The 19,795-nt window shown below is 34.4% G+C and overlaps 1 protein-coding gene across 1 annotated transcript in view; it reads left to right on the forward strand.

The window, feature by feature from the left end:
* LOC103263611 (probable C-mannosyltransferase DPY19L2) overlaps nucleotides 1–18,767 on the forward strand; it is a gene marked incomplete at its 3' end in the record, with an annotated part of 68,170 nt that extends 49,403 nt beyond the window's left edge. The window contains exons 9-11 of the mRNA XM_021714058.1: nucleotides 2,112–2,211; nucleotides 17,815–17,892; nucleotides 18,681–18,767. Coding sequence (XP_021569733.1) covers nucleotides 2,112–2,211; nucleotides 17,815–17,892; nucleotides 18,681–18,767 — 265 coding nt within the window. The remainder of the gene's footprint in view (nucleotides 1–2,111; nucleotides 2,212–17,814; nucleotides 17,893–18,680) is intronic.
* Nucleotides 18,768–19,795: the final 1,028 nt, after the last annotated feature.

The raw sequence follows: 19,795 nt of genomic DNA on the forward strand, positions 1-19,795 counted from the left end.
CCACTCACCTCAGCCTCCCAAGGCGTGGGATTACAGGCTGAGCCACCAAGCCTGGCTGGACACATTTTTTTTTGTTGGAATTAAGTTTATAAGCATTTCAGAAATTTAAGAGCTCTGAGAAATGAACAACAGCAACAAACACATAAGTAGTAGAATACTACAAATAACCCTATCATAGAAATAAGTTTCACAGAATGCTAGTGAGAACTCTCACTGAATGAAATAGTGATCACTATCTCCTCCAAACTTACAGGGAACCTATTGGTCTCTGGTAGATTCTGCCTTATCTGAAAATCATTAGTAAATGTGTTTTCTTTCTTTCTTAAAACTGTGAATTTGTGACTCAAGCACACATATGCAAATCTCTACATACACATTGATATACACTTGAAAGTACCACTGGAAACAAGGACCATGCCATATTTATCTTTTTAACCACAGAACACTTTGCCCCCTGTCATGCAAGTATTTTTGGCACTTTTATGAAGCTGACTGAATGATGGTAAATAGTGGCACACTAGGGTGGTTACAGCCCTTGGGAGTGGAGCAGGCCTACTTCTGATTTGTTACCAACCTTACAAGTATATTTTGGGGTTGAATTTGGATTTGGAAATCTGTTCCCGTCCACATTTCTATCTTTCCCTATATATTTCCTTTTCTTAAAGATCATGGAAAAAGAAGCTGCCTATTCCTTACCCCCACACCCCATTCCCTACCAGCCATTCCCAGTTAAATTCTTAGGAAGATAGGTTATTTTTCATTTAAAAAAATGTTTTAAGTGATATTATTCTGGCCATTCAGGAGTATCATATAATGATATATCTTAATTAGAATATTTAGGGTTGTATCCTTAAGGGCATATACTATGCTCTGTACCTTAGTCAAAAGTAATTTTTGTTTGTTTAATAAAATACAAGATTGCTGAGTGTTCAGTGCATGACAATATTACTAAACAAAAAGAGCATTTAAAATTTTGCTTTTGAAAACTCATATACCATTGTACAAGGATTTATCAAAATCTAATACAAACTTCATAAGAATGGTTACAATTTTACTACTTATACAAAATGTTTGCATTTCTTTTTTTATACTCTAAAACAGGGGTTCTTAACCCCCAGGACATGGACAGTACTGGTTTGTGGTCTGTTAGGAACTGGGCACACAACAGGAACTGAACAGTAGACGAATGAGCAAAGCTGAATGAGCAAAGCTGATTTACAGCTGATTCCCGTCAATTCCATTACCCCCTGAGCTCCGTCTTCTGTCAGATCAGCAGCAATATTAAATTTTCATAGAAGCATGAACCCTACTATGAACTGCACATGTGAGGGACCTAGGTTGTATACTCCTTATGAGAATCTAATTCCTGATGATCTGAGGTGGAACTGGGAATAGCTGCAAATACAGATTAACATTAGCAGTGAAGTTTGGACTGCACACCACCCCCCACCCATGGTCCTTGGAAAAATTGTCTTCCACAAAACCAGTCCCTAATGCAAAAAGGTTGGGGACCACTGCTTTAAAGTATACTAAAGTCCTCTGTGATCAGAAGGTATTGGTTACCAATATATGTCAGTAATACAGAATGGACAATTTAAACTTCAACGTGGAGTAGTTCTACAGACTTCTAGTAAAAAAATTATTTTTTCATAAATTTTTTTCCATCGTTGTTGACTTATTTCATCGCCACTTGTATTTTTCTTTGTTGTTTTTTGAAACATAAAAATGGGAGTTAAAAGCTACTGGTATACGTATAGGATAAGCATCTTGAGGCACCCACGGTCAGTGTCACATTCTCTCTTCTGATCTTCTTACTGGGGAATTACATTTCTAATGTCATGAAGTATAGAGGAAAATGGACTTTTATTTCTAAAATATTTTATGAATGACAAGTTGTATTTTTAAACTAATTTTGATTGTTTTGTCTTAGGTATACTTATAGTTTAAGTAGTTCAAGTTCTCTTTTAGTAAACTTTTAAAAGTTATCTATATTTTGTTGTATTTTATTAAAGGTAAGGGGATAATTTAGATTTTATCATTTTGCAGTTAGTCTTTTTAGTGATAGATGTCTTTTATGGTGAAACTTACTAGTGTCAATTCTCTCCATTAAGGACCTCAAACAATTATACAAGGCATTTCATTGCACTCTGTCTTTCCAATGTTGCTTTTATGCTTCCCTGGCAATTTGCTCAATTTATACTTTTTACACAGGTAAGATGATCTTAAACTAGTAAGTTAGATACAATATGTATTTGGCTGTTTCTCTAGAAGTTTTCAAATATGATCACTTGGGCCACAAAAGATTTTCAAAATATAAGTAAATTATAAAGTTTACAGAAATGTGTGATTGTAAAAAATGTTATTTTACATTCTATCAGTGTATTGGTTAATAGATATTAATGATCAACATGTAAAATATCTTTTCCATTATTTTTATTCACAGATGTTCTTGCTGGTGTTTGTGATAATATCTATATATACACCTGTAGATTTTCCTTTTACCTTAGGAATCATTCTGGGTGGCAACCTACACAGTATGCTAAGGGCCAATCCTACTCTTTATGGCAGGAAGTTTCTGCTCCTAATTGAGCTATATGTTGGCCATTTTATCTGAAGAGCAAAATTTTACCTGAAACTATTTCTAAGAGCTTTAAGCATGATATTGCTTAAGTGAATTGAGGCCATATCCTGTTTCTAAAACAGCAAGGTAACTAATGGCAAGAGACTTAGCTGGGGAAGCAGAGAGTAAATGGACAATTGTGATGACGTTTCATGACACTAAGATTTTCCATTAGAGCTCCTTTCAACCCAACGAACAACTGATGATAATGATAATGATTCTGAGAATCATTATGTTTCATAATATATATTTCATAATGCTATGAAAAATTCTGCTAAGAAGCCTCATGCTGCTAATTGTCTACAAAGAATACAGTTATAACCTTTAAGGGAATCCCTCTGCTTTACTTTCTAATAGTTGCCCCTTTCAGGTTATAACACAAAGATTATTCTATAGTTTTCATTATTTGCTCATGCCAACATGGTAGAACAGATTTTTAATTACCATCACTTCATTGCAAGCAACTTTGTTAATCCAGTGGTGTTGATACTATTTAAGAAGCTCTTGGGGTACGCTTGACATTGCCTTAATGATTTTCCAGTCTTTTAAAAAATGTACTGGACTTTTATTTTTCTAAATAATATGTAGAATTTTGTTTGTTTGGATGTTTTTTCATGCTAGCAGAGGGATAATTCAAGCTGTTTTTCTGGGAGTATTCTAAGATTTTATTCTTGATTGTATTTTTGATAGATAAAGTTTAAAATTAGTTTATGTCTTCTAAATATTTGTCAGAGAAATTGGGGTGAAGAAGCTAAGGATTGGTCACATTTCTAAGGGAGAAATTATGAAACAATTGTAGAAACCTAGAATATTTGGGGTGACATAATCTTAGATATTATCATTGTAAGACGCTGAGAAATTGTGACTTAATTTTGGAATTGAATTTTAATTTACAATGTCTTATATTTTTATTATATTTTATTACTGAATTTCCGGGCATATAGGGCAGACTGTTATGACTGAGGAAAGCAAAAGGGTTGCAGAAGGTGATTGTAAAATCAGAAATGATAGAGATGTTTCCAGAAGATACAGTATTGATATGTTTATACACAACCCACTATCAATGTAATTCTTTATATAATGAATTCTTTGTTTTAGGAAACTAATAAGGTCACATCTATTTTTAAAATTTTATATTAGATTCATAGGTATATATGCAGGTTTGTTACATGGGTGTATTGGTGATACTGGAGTTTGGGCTTCTAGTGAATCCATCATCCAAATAATTTGTGAACATAGTACCCAATAAGTAGTTTTTCAACCCTTGTCCTACTCCCTTCTTCCATCCTCTTGAGGACCCTGGTGTCTAATGTTTCAATCCTTATGTGTGCCACCGTTTAGCTCCCACTTACAAGTGAGAGCATGCAGTATTTCTAGGTAATGGCTTCCAGCTGTATCCATGTTGTTGCAAAGGATATGATTTTGTTCCTTTTCATGGCTGTATAGTATTCCATGGTGTATATATACTATATTTCCTTTGTCCTATTCACCAGTAATGGATCCTTAGGTTGATTTCATGACATTGCTATTATTAACAATGCTGCAATAAACATAAGAATGCAGATATCTTTTTCATTAAACGGTTTATTTTCCCAGTAGTAGGATTACTGGGTCAAATGGTAGTTCTGTTTTTAATTCTTTGAGACATCGTTGTATGGTTTTCCTTATTATTTGAACTACTTTGCATTCTTACTAACAGTGTATAAATGTTTCCTTTTTTTCACATTCTCAGCATCTATTATTTTTTGACTTTTTAATAATAGCCATTTTGACTGGCATGAGATGGTATCTCATTGTGGTTTTAATTTACATATCTCTGATGATTAGTGATGTTGAGCATTTTTTCATATATTTGTTGGCCACTCTTATGCCCTCTTTTGAGAAGTATCTATTCATGTCCTTTGCCCACTTTTTAATAGGTTTATTTGCTATTTCTTGTTGATTTTTTTAAAGTTCCTTATAGATTGTGGATATTAGTCCTTTGGTCAGATGAATAATTTGTAAATATTTTCTCCCATTCTATTGGTAATCTATTCTGTTGATTATTTCTTTTGTTGTATAGAAGCTTTTTAGTTTAATTAAGTCCCATTTGCCAATTTTTTGTTTTGTTTTGTTGCAAATTGCTTTTGAGGTCTTAGTCATAAATTCTTTGCTTAGGATAACACCCAGAGCTTTTTTCCTAGATTTTCTTCTAATATTTTTATAGTTTACATTTAAGTCCTTAATCCATATTGCGTTAGTTTTTATATATGGTGAGAGGTAGGGGTTCAATTTCATTCTTTTGCAAATGACTAGACAGTTTTCCCGGTACCATGTAATGAATAGGGTGTCCTTTTCCCAATGTTTATTTTTGTTGACTTCATCAGGGATCAGCTGGTTGTATGTGAGTGGCTTTATTTCTGGGTTCTCTATTCTGTACCATTGATATATGTGTTTATTTTTGTACCAGTACCATGCTGTTTTGATTACCATACCCTTGTAGTAAAGTTTGAAGTTGAGTAATGTTATGCCTCCAGCTTTGTTGTTTTTGCTTAGGAATACTCTGGCTATTCGGGCTCATTTTTGCTTTCATTTACATTTAGAAAAAAATTTTTTAAATTCTGTGAGAAATTATGCTGGTAGTTTGATAGGGATTGCATTGAATCTATAGATTGTTTTGGACAATATATTCATTTTAACATTATTGATTCTTCCAATCCATAAGAATTTAATATTTTTCTATATGTTTGTGTCATCCATGATTTCTTCCAGCAGATATCTATCTCATTGCAGGTATCTTTCACCTTCTTGGTTAGACATATTCCCAGATATTGTGTGTGTGTATGGCTGTTGTAAATGAACTTGTGTTTTGATTTGATTATCAGCTTGAAAGTTGTTTGGTGTATAGAAAAGCTTTGTAGTCTTAATTGTGTAATTATACTTACATGTGTTTTTATAATAGCGAGTATTGTTCTTTCAATTCCATGTTTAGAATTCCTTTGAGCCTTTCTTGTTGTGTCAGTCTGGTGGTCACAGATTCTCTTTGAATTTGCTTCTCTGGGAAATACTTTATTTATCTGTTGCTTATGAAGCTGAGTTTGGCAAGATTTGAAATTTTTAGATGGTGCTTTTTTTTAAAAAAAAAAAAAGGAGAGTAAAATGGGCTTCCAAATTCTTCTGGCTTGTAAGATTTCGCTGAGAGATCTGCTGTTAGTCTAATGGGTTTCCTTGGTAGGTAGTATGGCCCTTCTCTCTAATTGCCTTTAAGATTTCTTCTTTCTCATTGACCTTGGATAGTCTCATGACTATATCCTTTGGATGGTCATCTTGTATAGTATCTTACAGGTGTTCTCTGAATTACTTGAATCTAGATGTAGAACTCTGTAGTAAGATTAGGGAGTTTTTTCTGGATTATTTTCTCAAATATGTTTTCCAAGTTGCTTATTTTTTCTTCTTCTCTCTGAGAAATGCCAACAAGTCAGTTTTGTTGCTTTACATAATCTCATGTTTCCCAAGGCTTTGCTTGTTTTGTTTTTTTTTTAAGTTCTTTTTACTCTATTTTCCTATGACTGGGGTAATTTGAAAGATGACCTTCAAATGCTGAAATTCTTTTTTTCTTCTTGGTCTAGTGTATTGTTAAAGCTTCCAACTATATTTTAAAATGCTATCAGTGATTTTTTTAAATGTGAGCAGTTCTATTTGGTTTCTTCTTAATATGGCTATCTCATCTTTCATTTCTTGAATTATTTTTCTAGTTTATTTGTATTGGATTTCATCTTTCTCTTGGATCTTATTGAGTTTTCTTGTAATCTCTCCAATTCAGGTTGCAGTGCAGTAGATGGGACTTAATAGTTAGAATCAACCAAATGCAGGAGTGACCAGAAGAGAGAATGTTGGGGTGCACTGAAGTCTGGGAGGAGGAATGGGAGAGGTACACATGCTTTTCATTCTGAGCTGGCTGGAATATGATCTGTTTTCCTGTCATACCCCTATTTCAGGGCTTATAACCTTCATTTTATAAAGACTTTGTCCTTTGGTTCCCATCCACAGTGCAGCTGTAGGCTTAAGGTATACCTTTCTGACAACGGCTTCCAAAATGGACTCAGGGTAGAGTCTCTTCTTTCATATCAGAGCAGGAAATTCCAAGACTTGTCAGTCCTCCTTTGCTGGGATAGTGCTGCGCTCTATAGGGTAGGAGAGTCTGGTCCTGTCCTTTGTGAAAACCCAGCAGTGTAGGGTTCACTTTCTGTGTCTGAGTGTTTGCTGACCAACCTCTGGTGGGCAGTATGACTGTTACATCTACAAGTGTATGATGGCAGGAAATGACCTTCTTTCCATGTCCATTTCTGGGTGATACTGCCTCTTTTGGTGAATGGTGCCTCACCCATGTTTCCTTTGTCCCTAAGGGGGCCTTGGCAGGCTGTGATCTCCCCTCCCTTAGGGACAGCCCATGCTGAGGGTTAGATCTCCAGGGAACCCACAGCTCCCTGGGACTCACTTGGCCCCTGTGCTTGCCCATGTTAGAGAAGGTTGTGGGATGTTTGTGGAAGATCTAGTGGTGCTGCAGATCCAGGGCAGAGAGTCCTAGGGAGGGCAGTGTCCCAATGCAGGTGCACAATCAGTGTAGCATACGCTGTCTCAGCTCTGAGGAGAGTGAGGACATACTTAAGCAAGCTGGCCACCCAGATGTCTGTCCTTCGGAAGTTCTTAAAGAACCACTGATATAAAGAACCACTGATAATGTGACCTGGGTTACAAGGGCAAAGGGGCTCCTTAACAGATTAGCAGTTGGGAGATTGTCAAAGGGGTAAGGGGAGCAGAGAAGAGCTCTTGCCTACCCTTTCTGTGGGACTCTATGTTCTTCAGGGGACGACTTTTGTCAGACTCTTGCTGCTTTTCTTTTCTGTGCCTCAGCTTCTTCCCATGGACACTCTGCCAGGTCCTGGCTCATTTTCCATCCTAAATTTGTTCATTCACTGGCATCTTTGATCTTCTTTCTGAGGACAACTGGCTTTTGATGTCCCTAGTCAGCTGTCTTGAAAAAAAATGTTTTATTTAAAAATATTTTTAAGAGACAAGGTCTCATTGCCCCATCCTTCTCATGAAAAGAATATTTTCCTCCATCCCTGAGTTTCTCTTCCTGTTATTGGCAATTTATTTGGACAAGGATTAGTACTAGCTATTCTAGCCTCATTACTGGAGCCAAAATTTAGACTGGTTAAATCTAGAGGACTCTGTAGCGCTCAGGGATTCTATGTATAAAAGCAGATGCTACCACATTGTTGATAACAAAATACTATCCCCTTCTGCATAAGAATTTGACCTTCTGTTAACTTTCTAGCTCTATTCCCTTAGAAACCTGATAATGCGTGTGTGTCCATGATGTTACTCAGCACATTGCCTGATGATTGCATAGTTGCATCTGGACTGGGAGGAATTGTATGGAAACTAAAATCTACCTGAGAGTGATGCCATAATGTTGGGCTTCTTTGAGTAAGGTTACTCTTTTAATGGGCTTTTATCTGATGGAGGCTTCTGTGAATTATGCAGTTGCTAAGCCAGAGCTGCTTCTGTATCTACCTGATGTGCATGGCACTTCAGTGCCCCTGAGCTGTCACCTGGGATTGAAGCTGTTGTTGTGTTTCCTGTCTTAAAGATTTCTGAATGAATCTGAAGCCAAGTGTGAACTTGAGATGACTACCTTGTGTGTACTGCCATCAAGAACTCAAATTCACCTTCTTGAAACAGAAACCTTTACAACAACCTTAGGTGCTGGGTGCTTCACACTTAAGCGCACCTGGACTCTGTTTTCACTTATGAGTGGCACAGCTTTCTTTTATGTAAATATTGCTTTTATATGCTTGCAGCGTTGGGATAGCTGAGTCAAGTCAAAGACAGCTACATGCTGTCTGCCGGACTAGCTTTCCCCTAAGAAAAGACTCTGGAGCTCTAGTGTCGAGTGAGCTCACAAGTTCAAAGTCCTCTTGCCAGCAGTATGTGTTGGTTTTCCAAGTTCTTTGGGGTCCTATCTTGCCATTTTACCTAGATTAGGATGACACTAGTTTCTTTAAAATGTCCAAATATTGGTAAATCTAAAAAGAGAAAGGTTTTTTACCCAGGAAATTGCTTCCCATTAAATTTTTTTCCAGTTCCTCCCTCTTCACTGAACTTTGAATTTCTCACTCTGAGAGTTTGGGAAGTGACAATCTTTTTCAAGCCAAGTAAATCTACCACTCAAAAACTGTGGGTACCTACTGGAGTTTGACCTGTAATAGTACTGAAAGAGGTCAGCAGAATTTTTTTTTTTCCTGAGGGTCATTGATGTTTCCTTTACTAGAAATGAACGCAACCTTTCTTACGATGAATGCCAGTTTCTTTCTCTGAAAGTTATGTCTGACCTGGTATCCTATAATTCATATAAACTCAGTCTACTAGTTGATTTCTCCTTGTTAATTTGATAATGTTTTATTGTCCTATTGTTCCACAGTAATTATAGTTTAAATTATATTTATTTAAATTATATATTATACACACACATACATGTATATACACATACATATACTGGGGGTGCCAAAAATGTACACACATTTTAAGAGATGTTATATATATATATTACTTTTAGTTCACCATAATCAAAGTGTCTGGATGCTGATGGTAACTACTTTGAGCATCTCTTGTAATTGCAGAAATCAAACGTGACTTGTGTTCATCTTTTGTTGTCGGTATATGTTGAGTATTACAATTTTAATACAGTGTTTCCCTTTCTTGTATATATAAACTATCGATGAATCAAAAATCAGTCTACAAAGAAGTTTTATATTCAAAACCATATAAACAATTTTTTAAAAGATATCTGCACTCATCTCTGACTTTAGAAACAAAATTTGCTTAGGGATTGAACAGATTTTAGACTCTTTTTCATTTCCTGGAAATACATTTTGACCTTTCCTCCGACCTAGTTATCTTGAGGCCAGTATCCACAGAAGTGTGATGAACTCTCTATCTGGAGGCAAGAACAGAAGTCAGTTTTCTACATTTTCATAGCAAAACATCAGCTCTGCTGCTTGTGTCTAGGTCAGGGGCTCTCTTTTAACCAGCAATTCAAATCGAAACTGGGCAGGGATATTCACCAGTGAAATATTTTCTTAACTGAAGCTTATCTGTGATATTTAAGAAGGGTGCTCTAGAGCTGCAGATCCTAATGATGTTGCACTATGGGGGCAAAGAAGGGAGACTAATATATGCCTGGCTTCAGTATTGGAGTTTATTTCATTAATTCCTCAAATTAGTTCAATCGGGATCATATTATTAACTTCCTTTTACAGATGAAGACACTGAGGTTCAGGAGGCTAAATTAAAATCAGGTCTACTAGCTGTGAAGCAACCACACTTGCCAGTTTGTTTTTGTTGCGTAGTTAGCATCTTTGAACCCTGTTTCATGAAAGATTACACATTTGACTATATTATCTTATTTCTTTGCAAAAATGTATTTGACTTTCATGCAGCACTGATAAAAGAAATGGGTTTGATGAATACCTATATATCTTTTTTGAAACTAAACTAACTCCAATTATTCACTAATTACTTTCTTATATAAGAATCCATACAATATATCTCTCATAATTCAAATTGAGATTAGTTTTCCTCATAAGCTGAATTTGTGAATTTTCTTTAAACAACTATTACTATTATATTAAGTGAGCTGGACTTGACAGGAAACAAACAAGCAGCAAATTCTTTCTTCCAATGCCCCTTAAAATCTGTTTTCTAAACTGATTCTTCCTAAAATTTAGATAAAATTTTGGGGGATCCCATGTATTTTTCTTTTTTTTTTTTCAATCTGAAGAAAAGTGTCATTTCACTAAATAAAGAATGTTGACATCCTTAAAATGTTTTGTCTTCCAACCAAAGAACTTACTACTTCCACTTATTTGGTTCTTGTTTAATTTCTCTCAATAATGTTTCATAGGGTTTTTTAACAGCAATCTTACAGATCTTTCACCAAGTATGTTCTTAAGTATTTTTGATGCATGTAAAAACATTATTTTACTTTTGTTAGGTATATATTTCTACATATGTTAATTGGTCCACGTTAATTTTGTTATTCAGATATTCTAGAGTTCTACGATTTTTTTCTGCTTATTTCAGTTACTAGAGGAGTGTGTTAAAATCTTCAACTGTAGACTATATTTGTCTGTATCTGCATATAGTTCTATAGTCTTACCTTAAACATATTGAAGCAATATTGCTATCTGCATAGTTGCTATGTATTTCTTTTATTTCTGTGAAATGTGTCTGTTTATTGCTAGTGATATTTGTGTCTTAAACCTATTTTTCTGCTATAGTAGAACTATATCATCTCTTTGTTGGCATGCATAGATCTTTTGTCACTTTTTAATGTTCAACTTTTCAGTACCCTTAGATTTTAGGTGTTTCTTTTATAAGCAGTGAATAGTTAACCTCTTTAAAAAATGTTGTTAAATAATCTTCTTTTAATTGGATCATTTAATCTATATGTGAATGATGTAATTATTGATATAGTTGACTTTAAATTTATCATCTTACCAAGGCAGTTGCTTTCTATTTTCTCCATCTGCTCAATGATCTTTTTTAAAATTAAAAAAAATATATTTTAATATGTGGGTTACAATTTAGGGTTAGGTATACAGATGTTCATTATGCAGGTACCCTTGTTGATGAGGTGTTCCTCCCTTCCCCTGGCAGTTTTCTACTACTGCCAATCCCTTTCTTATAGTATTACAATAGTTGTTCAAGGTTCACTTATGAGAACATGTGATACTCAGTTCTTTGTTTCTGTGCTAAATCACTCAGTATTATAGCCTCTAAGTCCATCCAAGTTGCTGCAAGTTCATAGTTTTGACTTTCTTTATGGCTGCATAATATTCCATCATATATATGTACCACATTAAAAAAAAAATCCAATCCTCTTTTGATGGGCAGCATTGTTGGTTCCATGTTTTTGTTACTGTGAATAATGCCACAATATTATTATACTGTGAATTAATGCCACAGAGTGATTTGAGTCCCTCCAGGTATATTCCCAGAAGGGAAATTGCAGGGTCATATGGGAGGTCGATTTTTAGATCTTTTAGAAATCACCACGCTGTTTTCCTCAGAGGCTATACTAGTTTACACTCCCACCAATAGTGTAGAAGTGTCTCTTTTTGCCACATCCTCTCCAGCATCTGTTATTTTTTTAATTATTGATAATGGTCATCCTGATGGGAGTTAGGTGCTATCTCAGTGTGGTTTTAATTTGCATTTCTTTGATGATTAGTGAGGCTGAGCATTTTTTCATGTATCTGTTGGCGTCTTATATGTCTTCTTTTGAGAAGTCTATTCATATTTTTTGCCCGCTTTGTAATGGGTTCTTTTTTTCTTTTCTTTTCTTTTTGGCACATTTGAGTTTCTTGTAGATCCTAGATGTTAGGCCTTTGTGAGATAAACAATTGGCAAATATTTTTTCCCAGCCTTTGAGCTGTCTCCCCACTCTCTTGATGGTTTATTTCACATTGCAGAAGCTTTTCAATTTGATGAGGTCCCACCTGTCTATCTTATCTCTTATTGCATGGACACTTGGGGTTTTGATCAAGAATTGGTTGCCAGTTCCAATTTCCATAAGGGTGTCTCCTGCATTTTCTAAGGTTCTTATAGTTTGAGGTTTTATGGTTAGGTCTTTGATCCATCTAGAGTTGATTTTTGTGTATGGGGATAGGTAGAGGTCTTGTTTTAATCTTTTGCATGTTGTCAGTCAGTTTTCCCAGCACCATTTACTGAATAGGTTCTCCTCTCCCCAGTGGTTGATGGTGGAGGCTTGAGATGAGTTGGTTGAGAAATTGAGTTTGGCTTCTGGCATCTCTATCCCATTCCATTGATCTATATGCCTGTTCTTGTGCCAATATCAGACTGTTTTGATTATTGTAGCTTTATAATAAAGCTTAAGGTCTGGGAGTGTGATGCCTCCCACTTTTTTTTTTATTCTGAGGACTGCTTTGGCTGTCCGTGGTCATTTACGTTTCTGTATGAATTCCTGTATTGTTGTTTCCAGGTCTGAGAAGAATGCTTGTTGAGTACTTTTTATTATTCCATCTCCCTGCACTGTTTACTTACTTAGTCATACACATTTTTCACTTATTTAGTGGATACCCTAGAAATTAAATATTTATTCTTCATTTAGAAAATCCAGTGTAAATTTACCTCTTTACACGTAATACAGAAATCTTAAAATACTTTAGCTCCAGTTGTTTTCCTCCTGAATTAAATGCAATTTTTGGGGGGGTTATATATACATATGAATTTGTGTGTGTGTGCAAAATATACATTTGCATGTATATAAATGTATAATGCATGTGTGTATACTGTGCGTATATGTGTATATACATGTACATAATATTAATTTTAAGCCTCATGATATAACATCATTTTATATAGTTAATACTGGTTAGATTTTTTCCACATGATTGTTTTTTCTGTTATACTTGAATCCTTCTGTATCGCCAAGCTTCCATATAGAATATTTTATTTTCTGTCCACAGAAGATTCATTAATATTTTCCTTTAGTATGGTGACAATTTTTGCTTGTTGTCTGAAAATATTGGTTTCACTTTCATTTTTGGAGAATAGTTTATCTAAATATAGAATTCAAGTATGGAAAAATGTTTTTCTCAGTATTGTAAAAATGCATTCCATTATCTTCTGACTCCTTTTGTTGAGAGGTTAGTTATATATCTCTTTGTTGCTTTTTGGGGGGATTCTGCTTTTTTCCCTAGCTTTTTCCCTATACTCTCCACCTTATTCCCTAACTCCAACACAGCTTTTTGTGTTATTAACAACATCTTGTATTAGTGTGGAACACTTGTTATAATTAATGAACCAATATTGATACATTATTATTAATGAAGTCCATAGTTTATACTGTTTCATTCTCTGTGTTGTTTAGTTCTGTGGGTTTTGACAAATACATAATGGTATGTATCCGCCATTGCAGTATCATACAAAGTGGTTTCAATGTCCTAAAGTATACCCTGTGCTTCACCTATTCAGCCCTACCACAATCCCTACTCCTATAGGTTTGCTTTATAAAATGTCATATAGTTGGAATCATATATTATGTAGTTTTTTCAGACTGGCTTCTTTCATCTAGTAATATTCAAGATTCCTCTGTGTCTTTTCATGACTTGATAGCACATTTCTTTTTATTGCTGAATAACATTCAGTTGTATGATTGTACCATGGTTTGTCTATTTATTCGCCTATTAAAGCAGGGGTTCCAAACGCCTGGGCCATGGACTGGTACCAGTTCATGGCTTGTTAGAAACTGGACCACACAGCAGGAGGTGAATGGCAGGCAAGTGAGCAAAGCTTCATCTGTATTTACAGCCGCTCTCCATCACTTGCATTATCACCTGAGCTCTGCTTTCTGTCAGATCAGTCACCACTGATTTTATAGGATTTTTATAGGAGCATGAACTCCATTGTGAACTGTGCCTGCAAAGAATCTAGGTTGCATGCTCCCTATGAGAAGCTAATGCCTGATGATCTAAGGTGGAACTCAGGCGGTGATGCTAGCACTGTCTCCCATCACCCTCAGATGGGACTGTCTAGTTGCAGGAAAACTAGCTCACAGCTCCCACTGATTCTCCATTATGGTGAGTTGTGTAATTATTTAGGTATATATTACAATGTAATGATAATAGAAATAAAGTACACAATAAATGTAATGCACTTGTTTCACCCCTGATCCGTGGAAAACTTGTCGTTCACAAAATTGGGTTCCCTTTGCCAAAAGCGTTGGGGACTGCTGTATTAAAGGACATTATGATTCCCTTCGGTCTTTGGTGATTATGAATAAAGCTATTGTAAACATTTATGTACAAGTTTTTGTGTAGACATAAGTTTTCAACTCAGTGGGACAAAAATACCCAGGAGTGTAATTGCAGGATTGCATGGTAAGAGTAAGCTTAGTTTTTTAAGAAACTTGCAATTATGTCAGTGTACCATTCTGTGGTGAGCAGTTTTATCTCGTTGTTTTAATTTCTAATTCCCTAATGGAATATAATGTTGAATATGTTTACATGTGTTTATTTGCCATCTGTATATCTTCTTTGGTGAGGTATTTATTTAGTGTTTTGCCCAGTTTTAAATCAGTTGTTTATTTCTTGTTGTTGAATTTTAAGAATTCTTTGCATATATTGGATACCAGTCCCTTAACAGATATGTGTTTTTGCAAAAGTTTCTCCCAGTTTCTGGTTTGTCTTTGCATTTTCCTAACAGTGTCTGTCTTAACCCATTTTATATTATTATAAGGGAATACCCAAGACTAGAGAATTTGTAAAGGAAATAGGTTTATTTGGTACATAATTCTGGTGGCTAGCAGTTCAAGATTGAGTGGCTGCATTAGGTCAGTTTCTGAAGGCCCCATGCTGTGGAGAAGAAGTAGGAAGTAGAAGCGGAAGCAGACATATGCAAAGAGACCAAACACAAGATGCAACCTCACATTATAACAACTTGTTCTTGCTCAAGAAAGACCCAGTGACTTCTTAAAGGCACTGCCTCCTAGCACCACCACATTGGGGGGCAATCCTCAACATGAGTTTTGGTGGCAACAAACCATGTTCTAAACCCAGCACGGTTTTTTGCAGAACAGAAGTTTTTTATTAATGAAGTCCAGTTTATCAATTTTGTCTTTGACAGATGGTGACTGCTATTTTATCTAAAAACTTACAACAAAACCCAAGGTTATCTAGATTTTCTCTTATATTATCTTTTAGAAATTTTTTATTTATGCATTTCACTTTTAGTTCTAAGCTTCATTTTGAGTTATTTTTTTTTTTTTGAAAGGTATAAGGTCTGTGTTTGCACCATTCACTGAAAAGACTATCCTTTCTATATTGAACTGTCTTTGCTCCTTTGTCAAAGCTCAGTTGCCTGTATTTGCATGGGCTTGTTTCTGGGCTCTCTTTTGTTCCACTAATCTGACTATTCTTTTTCTAATACCATACTGTCTTGATTACTGTAGTTTTATAATAATTCTTAAAGTCAGTTAATCTCCAGTTGTTTTTAAGACTCTTCTCTTTTCCTTCTGTTTTGTGCTGTTTCTACTGTAGTGTGCTTGTATAGTCAGGCTTGTGGTTTTCTTTCTTTTTAAATTAATCCCTCCTTGGGGATTTGTAATACTTCACGAAACAGTGCTTGATTTTGTCTATACATTTTGAGACGTTCTCAGCTATAAACCCTTTGTGTTTTTATTTATTTTTTAAAAATTTTTAATTGTAATGATGTAGGGCATAATTCAGGGTTAGGTATACAAATGTTCATTATGAAGGTACCCTTGTTGATGAAGTACAGTCCCTTTGAAAATAGTTTACATATTGTTCTCTTTTCCCGAGATGTGAATAAAAACATTAGGTTTTTAAGCTGTGTGCTCTGCATCACTAGTGGTTTTTCATATATTTTTCATCTTTTTATTACTTTGTTCTTCCTTCTAGATGTTTTCTCTGACTTATCTTCAAATTCACACTTCTTTGTCTCTGTATAACCTGCTTTTAAACCCATTTGTAACTTCTTAATATTTAGTATTATAATATTAGCTGTACAATTTCCATTTTTTAGTGGTTTCTAGTGTTCTTCTGAAGTTTTCAATCCTATTTATTATTTTGTCAAACATTTCAAGCATAGTTTAAAAACATGTATGATTATCGCAGATGTGTTTTCGAGTAGTCTCCAAGCTAAGAATGGTTTTTACATTTCTAGAGGGTTGTAGAAAAAGAATATATGACAGATAGTTTATGACCCACAATGCATAACATATCTACAGTCTTACATTTTACATAAATAGATTATTTGTAGAGGTGTTTCTATTGTCTTATCTCTGCCTGTGCTTGGTTATTTTTGATGTGGTGCTAGGCATTATACGTGAAAAATTATAGAGTTAATTTGAGGCTAAATTGATATTAACTTCCTCCAGAGATTACATTTCAGCAGGTGAGAAAAAAAGCACTAACAATTTTGAATTACCTCATGCAGTCAAATTGAGATGATTTGTAAGTGGATTTCAGTCTTTCTAAGGGATGCTAGTTTTCTGGTTCACTCTTATAGTATAGCCCGTCAAAGCTCCAAACTAAAGCCTGGGGATTTATAAGGCATCCCCTTCTTGGTGTGCCCTGACTGTTAAGTGTGTTGAAATGCCTGCTCAGCTTGTTGGTCTCTCAACTACCTTTCAACACACAGGCCTCTGTCTCTGTTGGAATTAGAATTGACAGACATCTCTGGGAGAAAAGTGACCCAAAACGTCATGCTCATTGGTATAGATTTCTATCTTTTCCTTGGCTTTATCTTCCTGATTTTTAATTTATCTTGTACATAATTTGTGACTCTTTTTTTTTTTTTTTTTTTTTTTGAGTCAGAGTCTCACTGTATCACCCAGGTGGGAGTGCCATGGCATGCTCATGGCCACTACAACCTCAACCTGTTGGGCTTCCACCTCAGCCTTCCAGGTAGCTGGAACTACAGGCATGCACAATCATGCCCAGCTTTTATTTATTTATTTATTTATTTATTTATTTATTTATTTATTTATTTATAAATGAGGTCTTGCCAAGTTCTTCAGGCTGGTCTCAGGCAATCTTCTCACCTTGGCCTCCCAAAGTGTGGCATTGCAGGTGTGAGCACCATACCCATCCAATATGTGACTTTTTATACATATATTTTTAATTTTAATTTTAATTTTTGAGTCAGGGTCCTACTCTGTCACCTAGTTGAAGGGCAGTGGCACAATCATAGCTCACTGCAGCCTCAACTTTCTGGGCTCAGGTGATACTTCTACCTTAGCCTTCTGAGTAGCTGGGACTATAGCCACATTCCACCATGCCCAGATGATTTTTTATTTTTATTTCTGTAGAGACAAGGTCTCACTATGTTACCCTGGCTGTTCTAAATTCCTGGGCTCAAGCAGTCTTCTCTCCTCATCTTCCCAAAGTGCTAGGATTACAAGCATGAGCCACCATGCCCAACTGTATTTTTATTTATATGTATTTATATTTTTTTCAGTGATTCTGGTTCTCAGTGTGAAGGTTGGTTTAAATTACTTTGCCTATCATTATTAGAACTGTAACTCTCCTCTTATATTTACTTTGTCTATGAAGAGTGGAGTGTTTCTATGATGTTTTTCACTATTTTTTATATTGTTATTTCAGATAGCCTCATTATTTCTCATGTATGTTGTGGGATATATTGAGCCAAGCAAATTTCAGAAGATCATTTGTATGAACATGGTAATATTTTTAATATTTAGAAGTCAAATTTTAAAATAAGTTCTTAGAAATTTATAAAACATAACTAATTGTTTTATGAGTTAGTTTTGCTTTGACAGTATTTAATACATATGGTGTTGATGCTATCCAGAAGGAAAACTGGAAATGTACATTATAGATGTCATATTACAGAAGATTATGCTTCCAACTAGACTGTAGATGTGTTGGACTCTCTAAAACTTATTTTTAAATTTTATGTTTTATTTTATTGTCACTACTTTTGAAATTGTCTTTTCTTTCTCAAACCTGAGAGTTTTAGCACTTTGCTTAATTATGACAATCTTACTGAAATTTTATGGTGTTTCATTTTTGAAAAAAATCTTAGTTCCCAAACACATCTTTTAAAAACATAAAAAGATAGTGAAGCTTCATAAGTGATAGAAATCCTAAAGTAATCCAACAAAAATAAGATTTCTGAAACTAATATTTATAACTAAATATTTCCTATCAGATTACTCCATTATTAAAACAATAGAAATAACAGAGTTATTTTTATTTTCCTTTGTTCCAAGTAGCAGATGAAGAAAAAAAAAATTTTTACCACACAGAATTTTTGGTCTTGAATTTTAATACTTAGAATTTAGTAATGACTTGAAATTCTATTATCATTTAGCCCAGATTCATTCATTCTCTTTATCCAAATAAAATTTGTATTAGAAATGACCATATCCTCCAGATAAAGTATACATTATGATATATATGTAGTAATGTTGTAATTATAAAACATGGATTTGTTTTTAATTTTTCAGGTTTCAGTTCTTCTTTGTTTCATTTTGATGTTTGGAAATTCAATGTACTTATCTTCTTATTATTCTTCATCTTTGTTAATGACATGGGTAAGTGTTTGATAAGCTCATGAAGACTTTTTTAAACATACCAAATAGGTGTTTTCTATCTAATACAGGCATAGGAATATAAGTAGGACCCTTTCCTGATTATTATTCACATGGAGAAGTTTTCCCAAAATAAAGCATTTTCTTTATCTCATCCTTGAAAATAATATAGTATAAAGTTTTATTTTTTTAAGGCAGTGCTCAAATAAATATTTAAAAATTATCATAAGGAAATGAGATTTACTTTTAAAAATCCCATATTTTATGATGAAAGTGACTTTTCTCCTAAGTCACTTGAATAGGACTGAGTACTTATTGCAGTGACAATGCCATTGCGCAAAACATGTTTGGAACTCTTCTGAATTGCCTTTCATAGGCTGGCACTTTCTTTAGAATATCCTTATTGGTGGCAAATCTTTATCTTTAAGGGGTGGATTTGATTTTTTGAAATGACCATAATTTTATGAATAAGGTGAGTGATTCGGCTAGATAATACAGATCTTGCTCAAACTATAGTCTGATAATACAGTAATAAATTTATCTTACATTTATAAATAAATTATTTCTGAAGTAAATTTAGAAAGTGAAGTTCCAAACTGTTTTGAGCAATGGCAAAATAATTAGAATAAATGTGTAGTCTTTTCACATGACTTACTTTCATGAAATGGTGCTCATTTGGATATGTATTTGAAATAGTGGGTCAGTAAATCAGTTTTATTACTTTGTGATCATGTTTCTGATATCCATAAACCAGAACCTGGAAAATTCTCTCCTACCATTCAGTTGGTATGGCTGTGTCTTAAAGTTTGCTATTTTTTTTTCTGCCATATCTAATCAGTTGTTAATCCTATCTAATGCATTTTTTAAATATCACAGACATTGTAATTTTCACATCTAAAAGTTTAATTTGTATTTTTAAAATACTTTTTGTGTCTCTAGTTAACATGTTCCCTCTTTCTTATCACTTCTTCAACATGTGTAATACAGATATAGTAGCTGCTTTTTTTTTTTTTTTTTTTTTTTTTATAATT

This window comes from Carlito syrichta, unplaced genomic scaffold (genome assembly GCF_000164805.1).
Source record: "Carlito syrichta isolate Samal-C Ts95f unplaced genomic scaffold, Tarsius_syrichta-2.0.1 Scaffold305182, whole genome shotgun sequence".
Classification (NCBI taxonomy): Eukaryota; Metazoa; Chordata; class Mammalia; order Primates; family Tarsiidae; genus Carlito; species Carlito syrichta.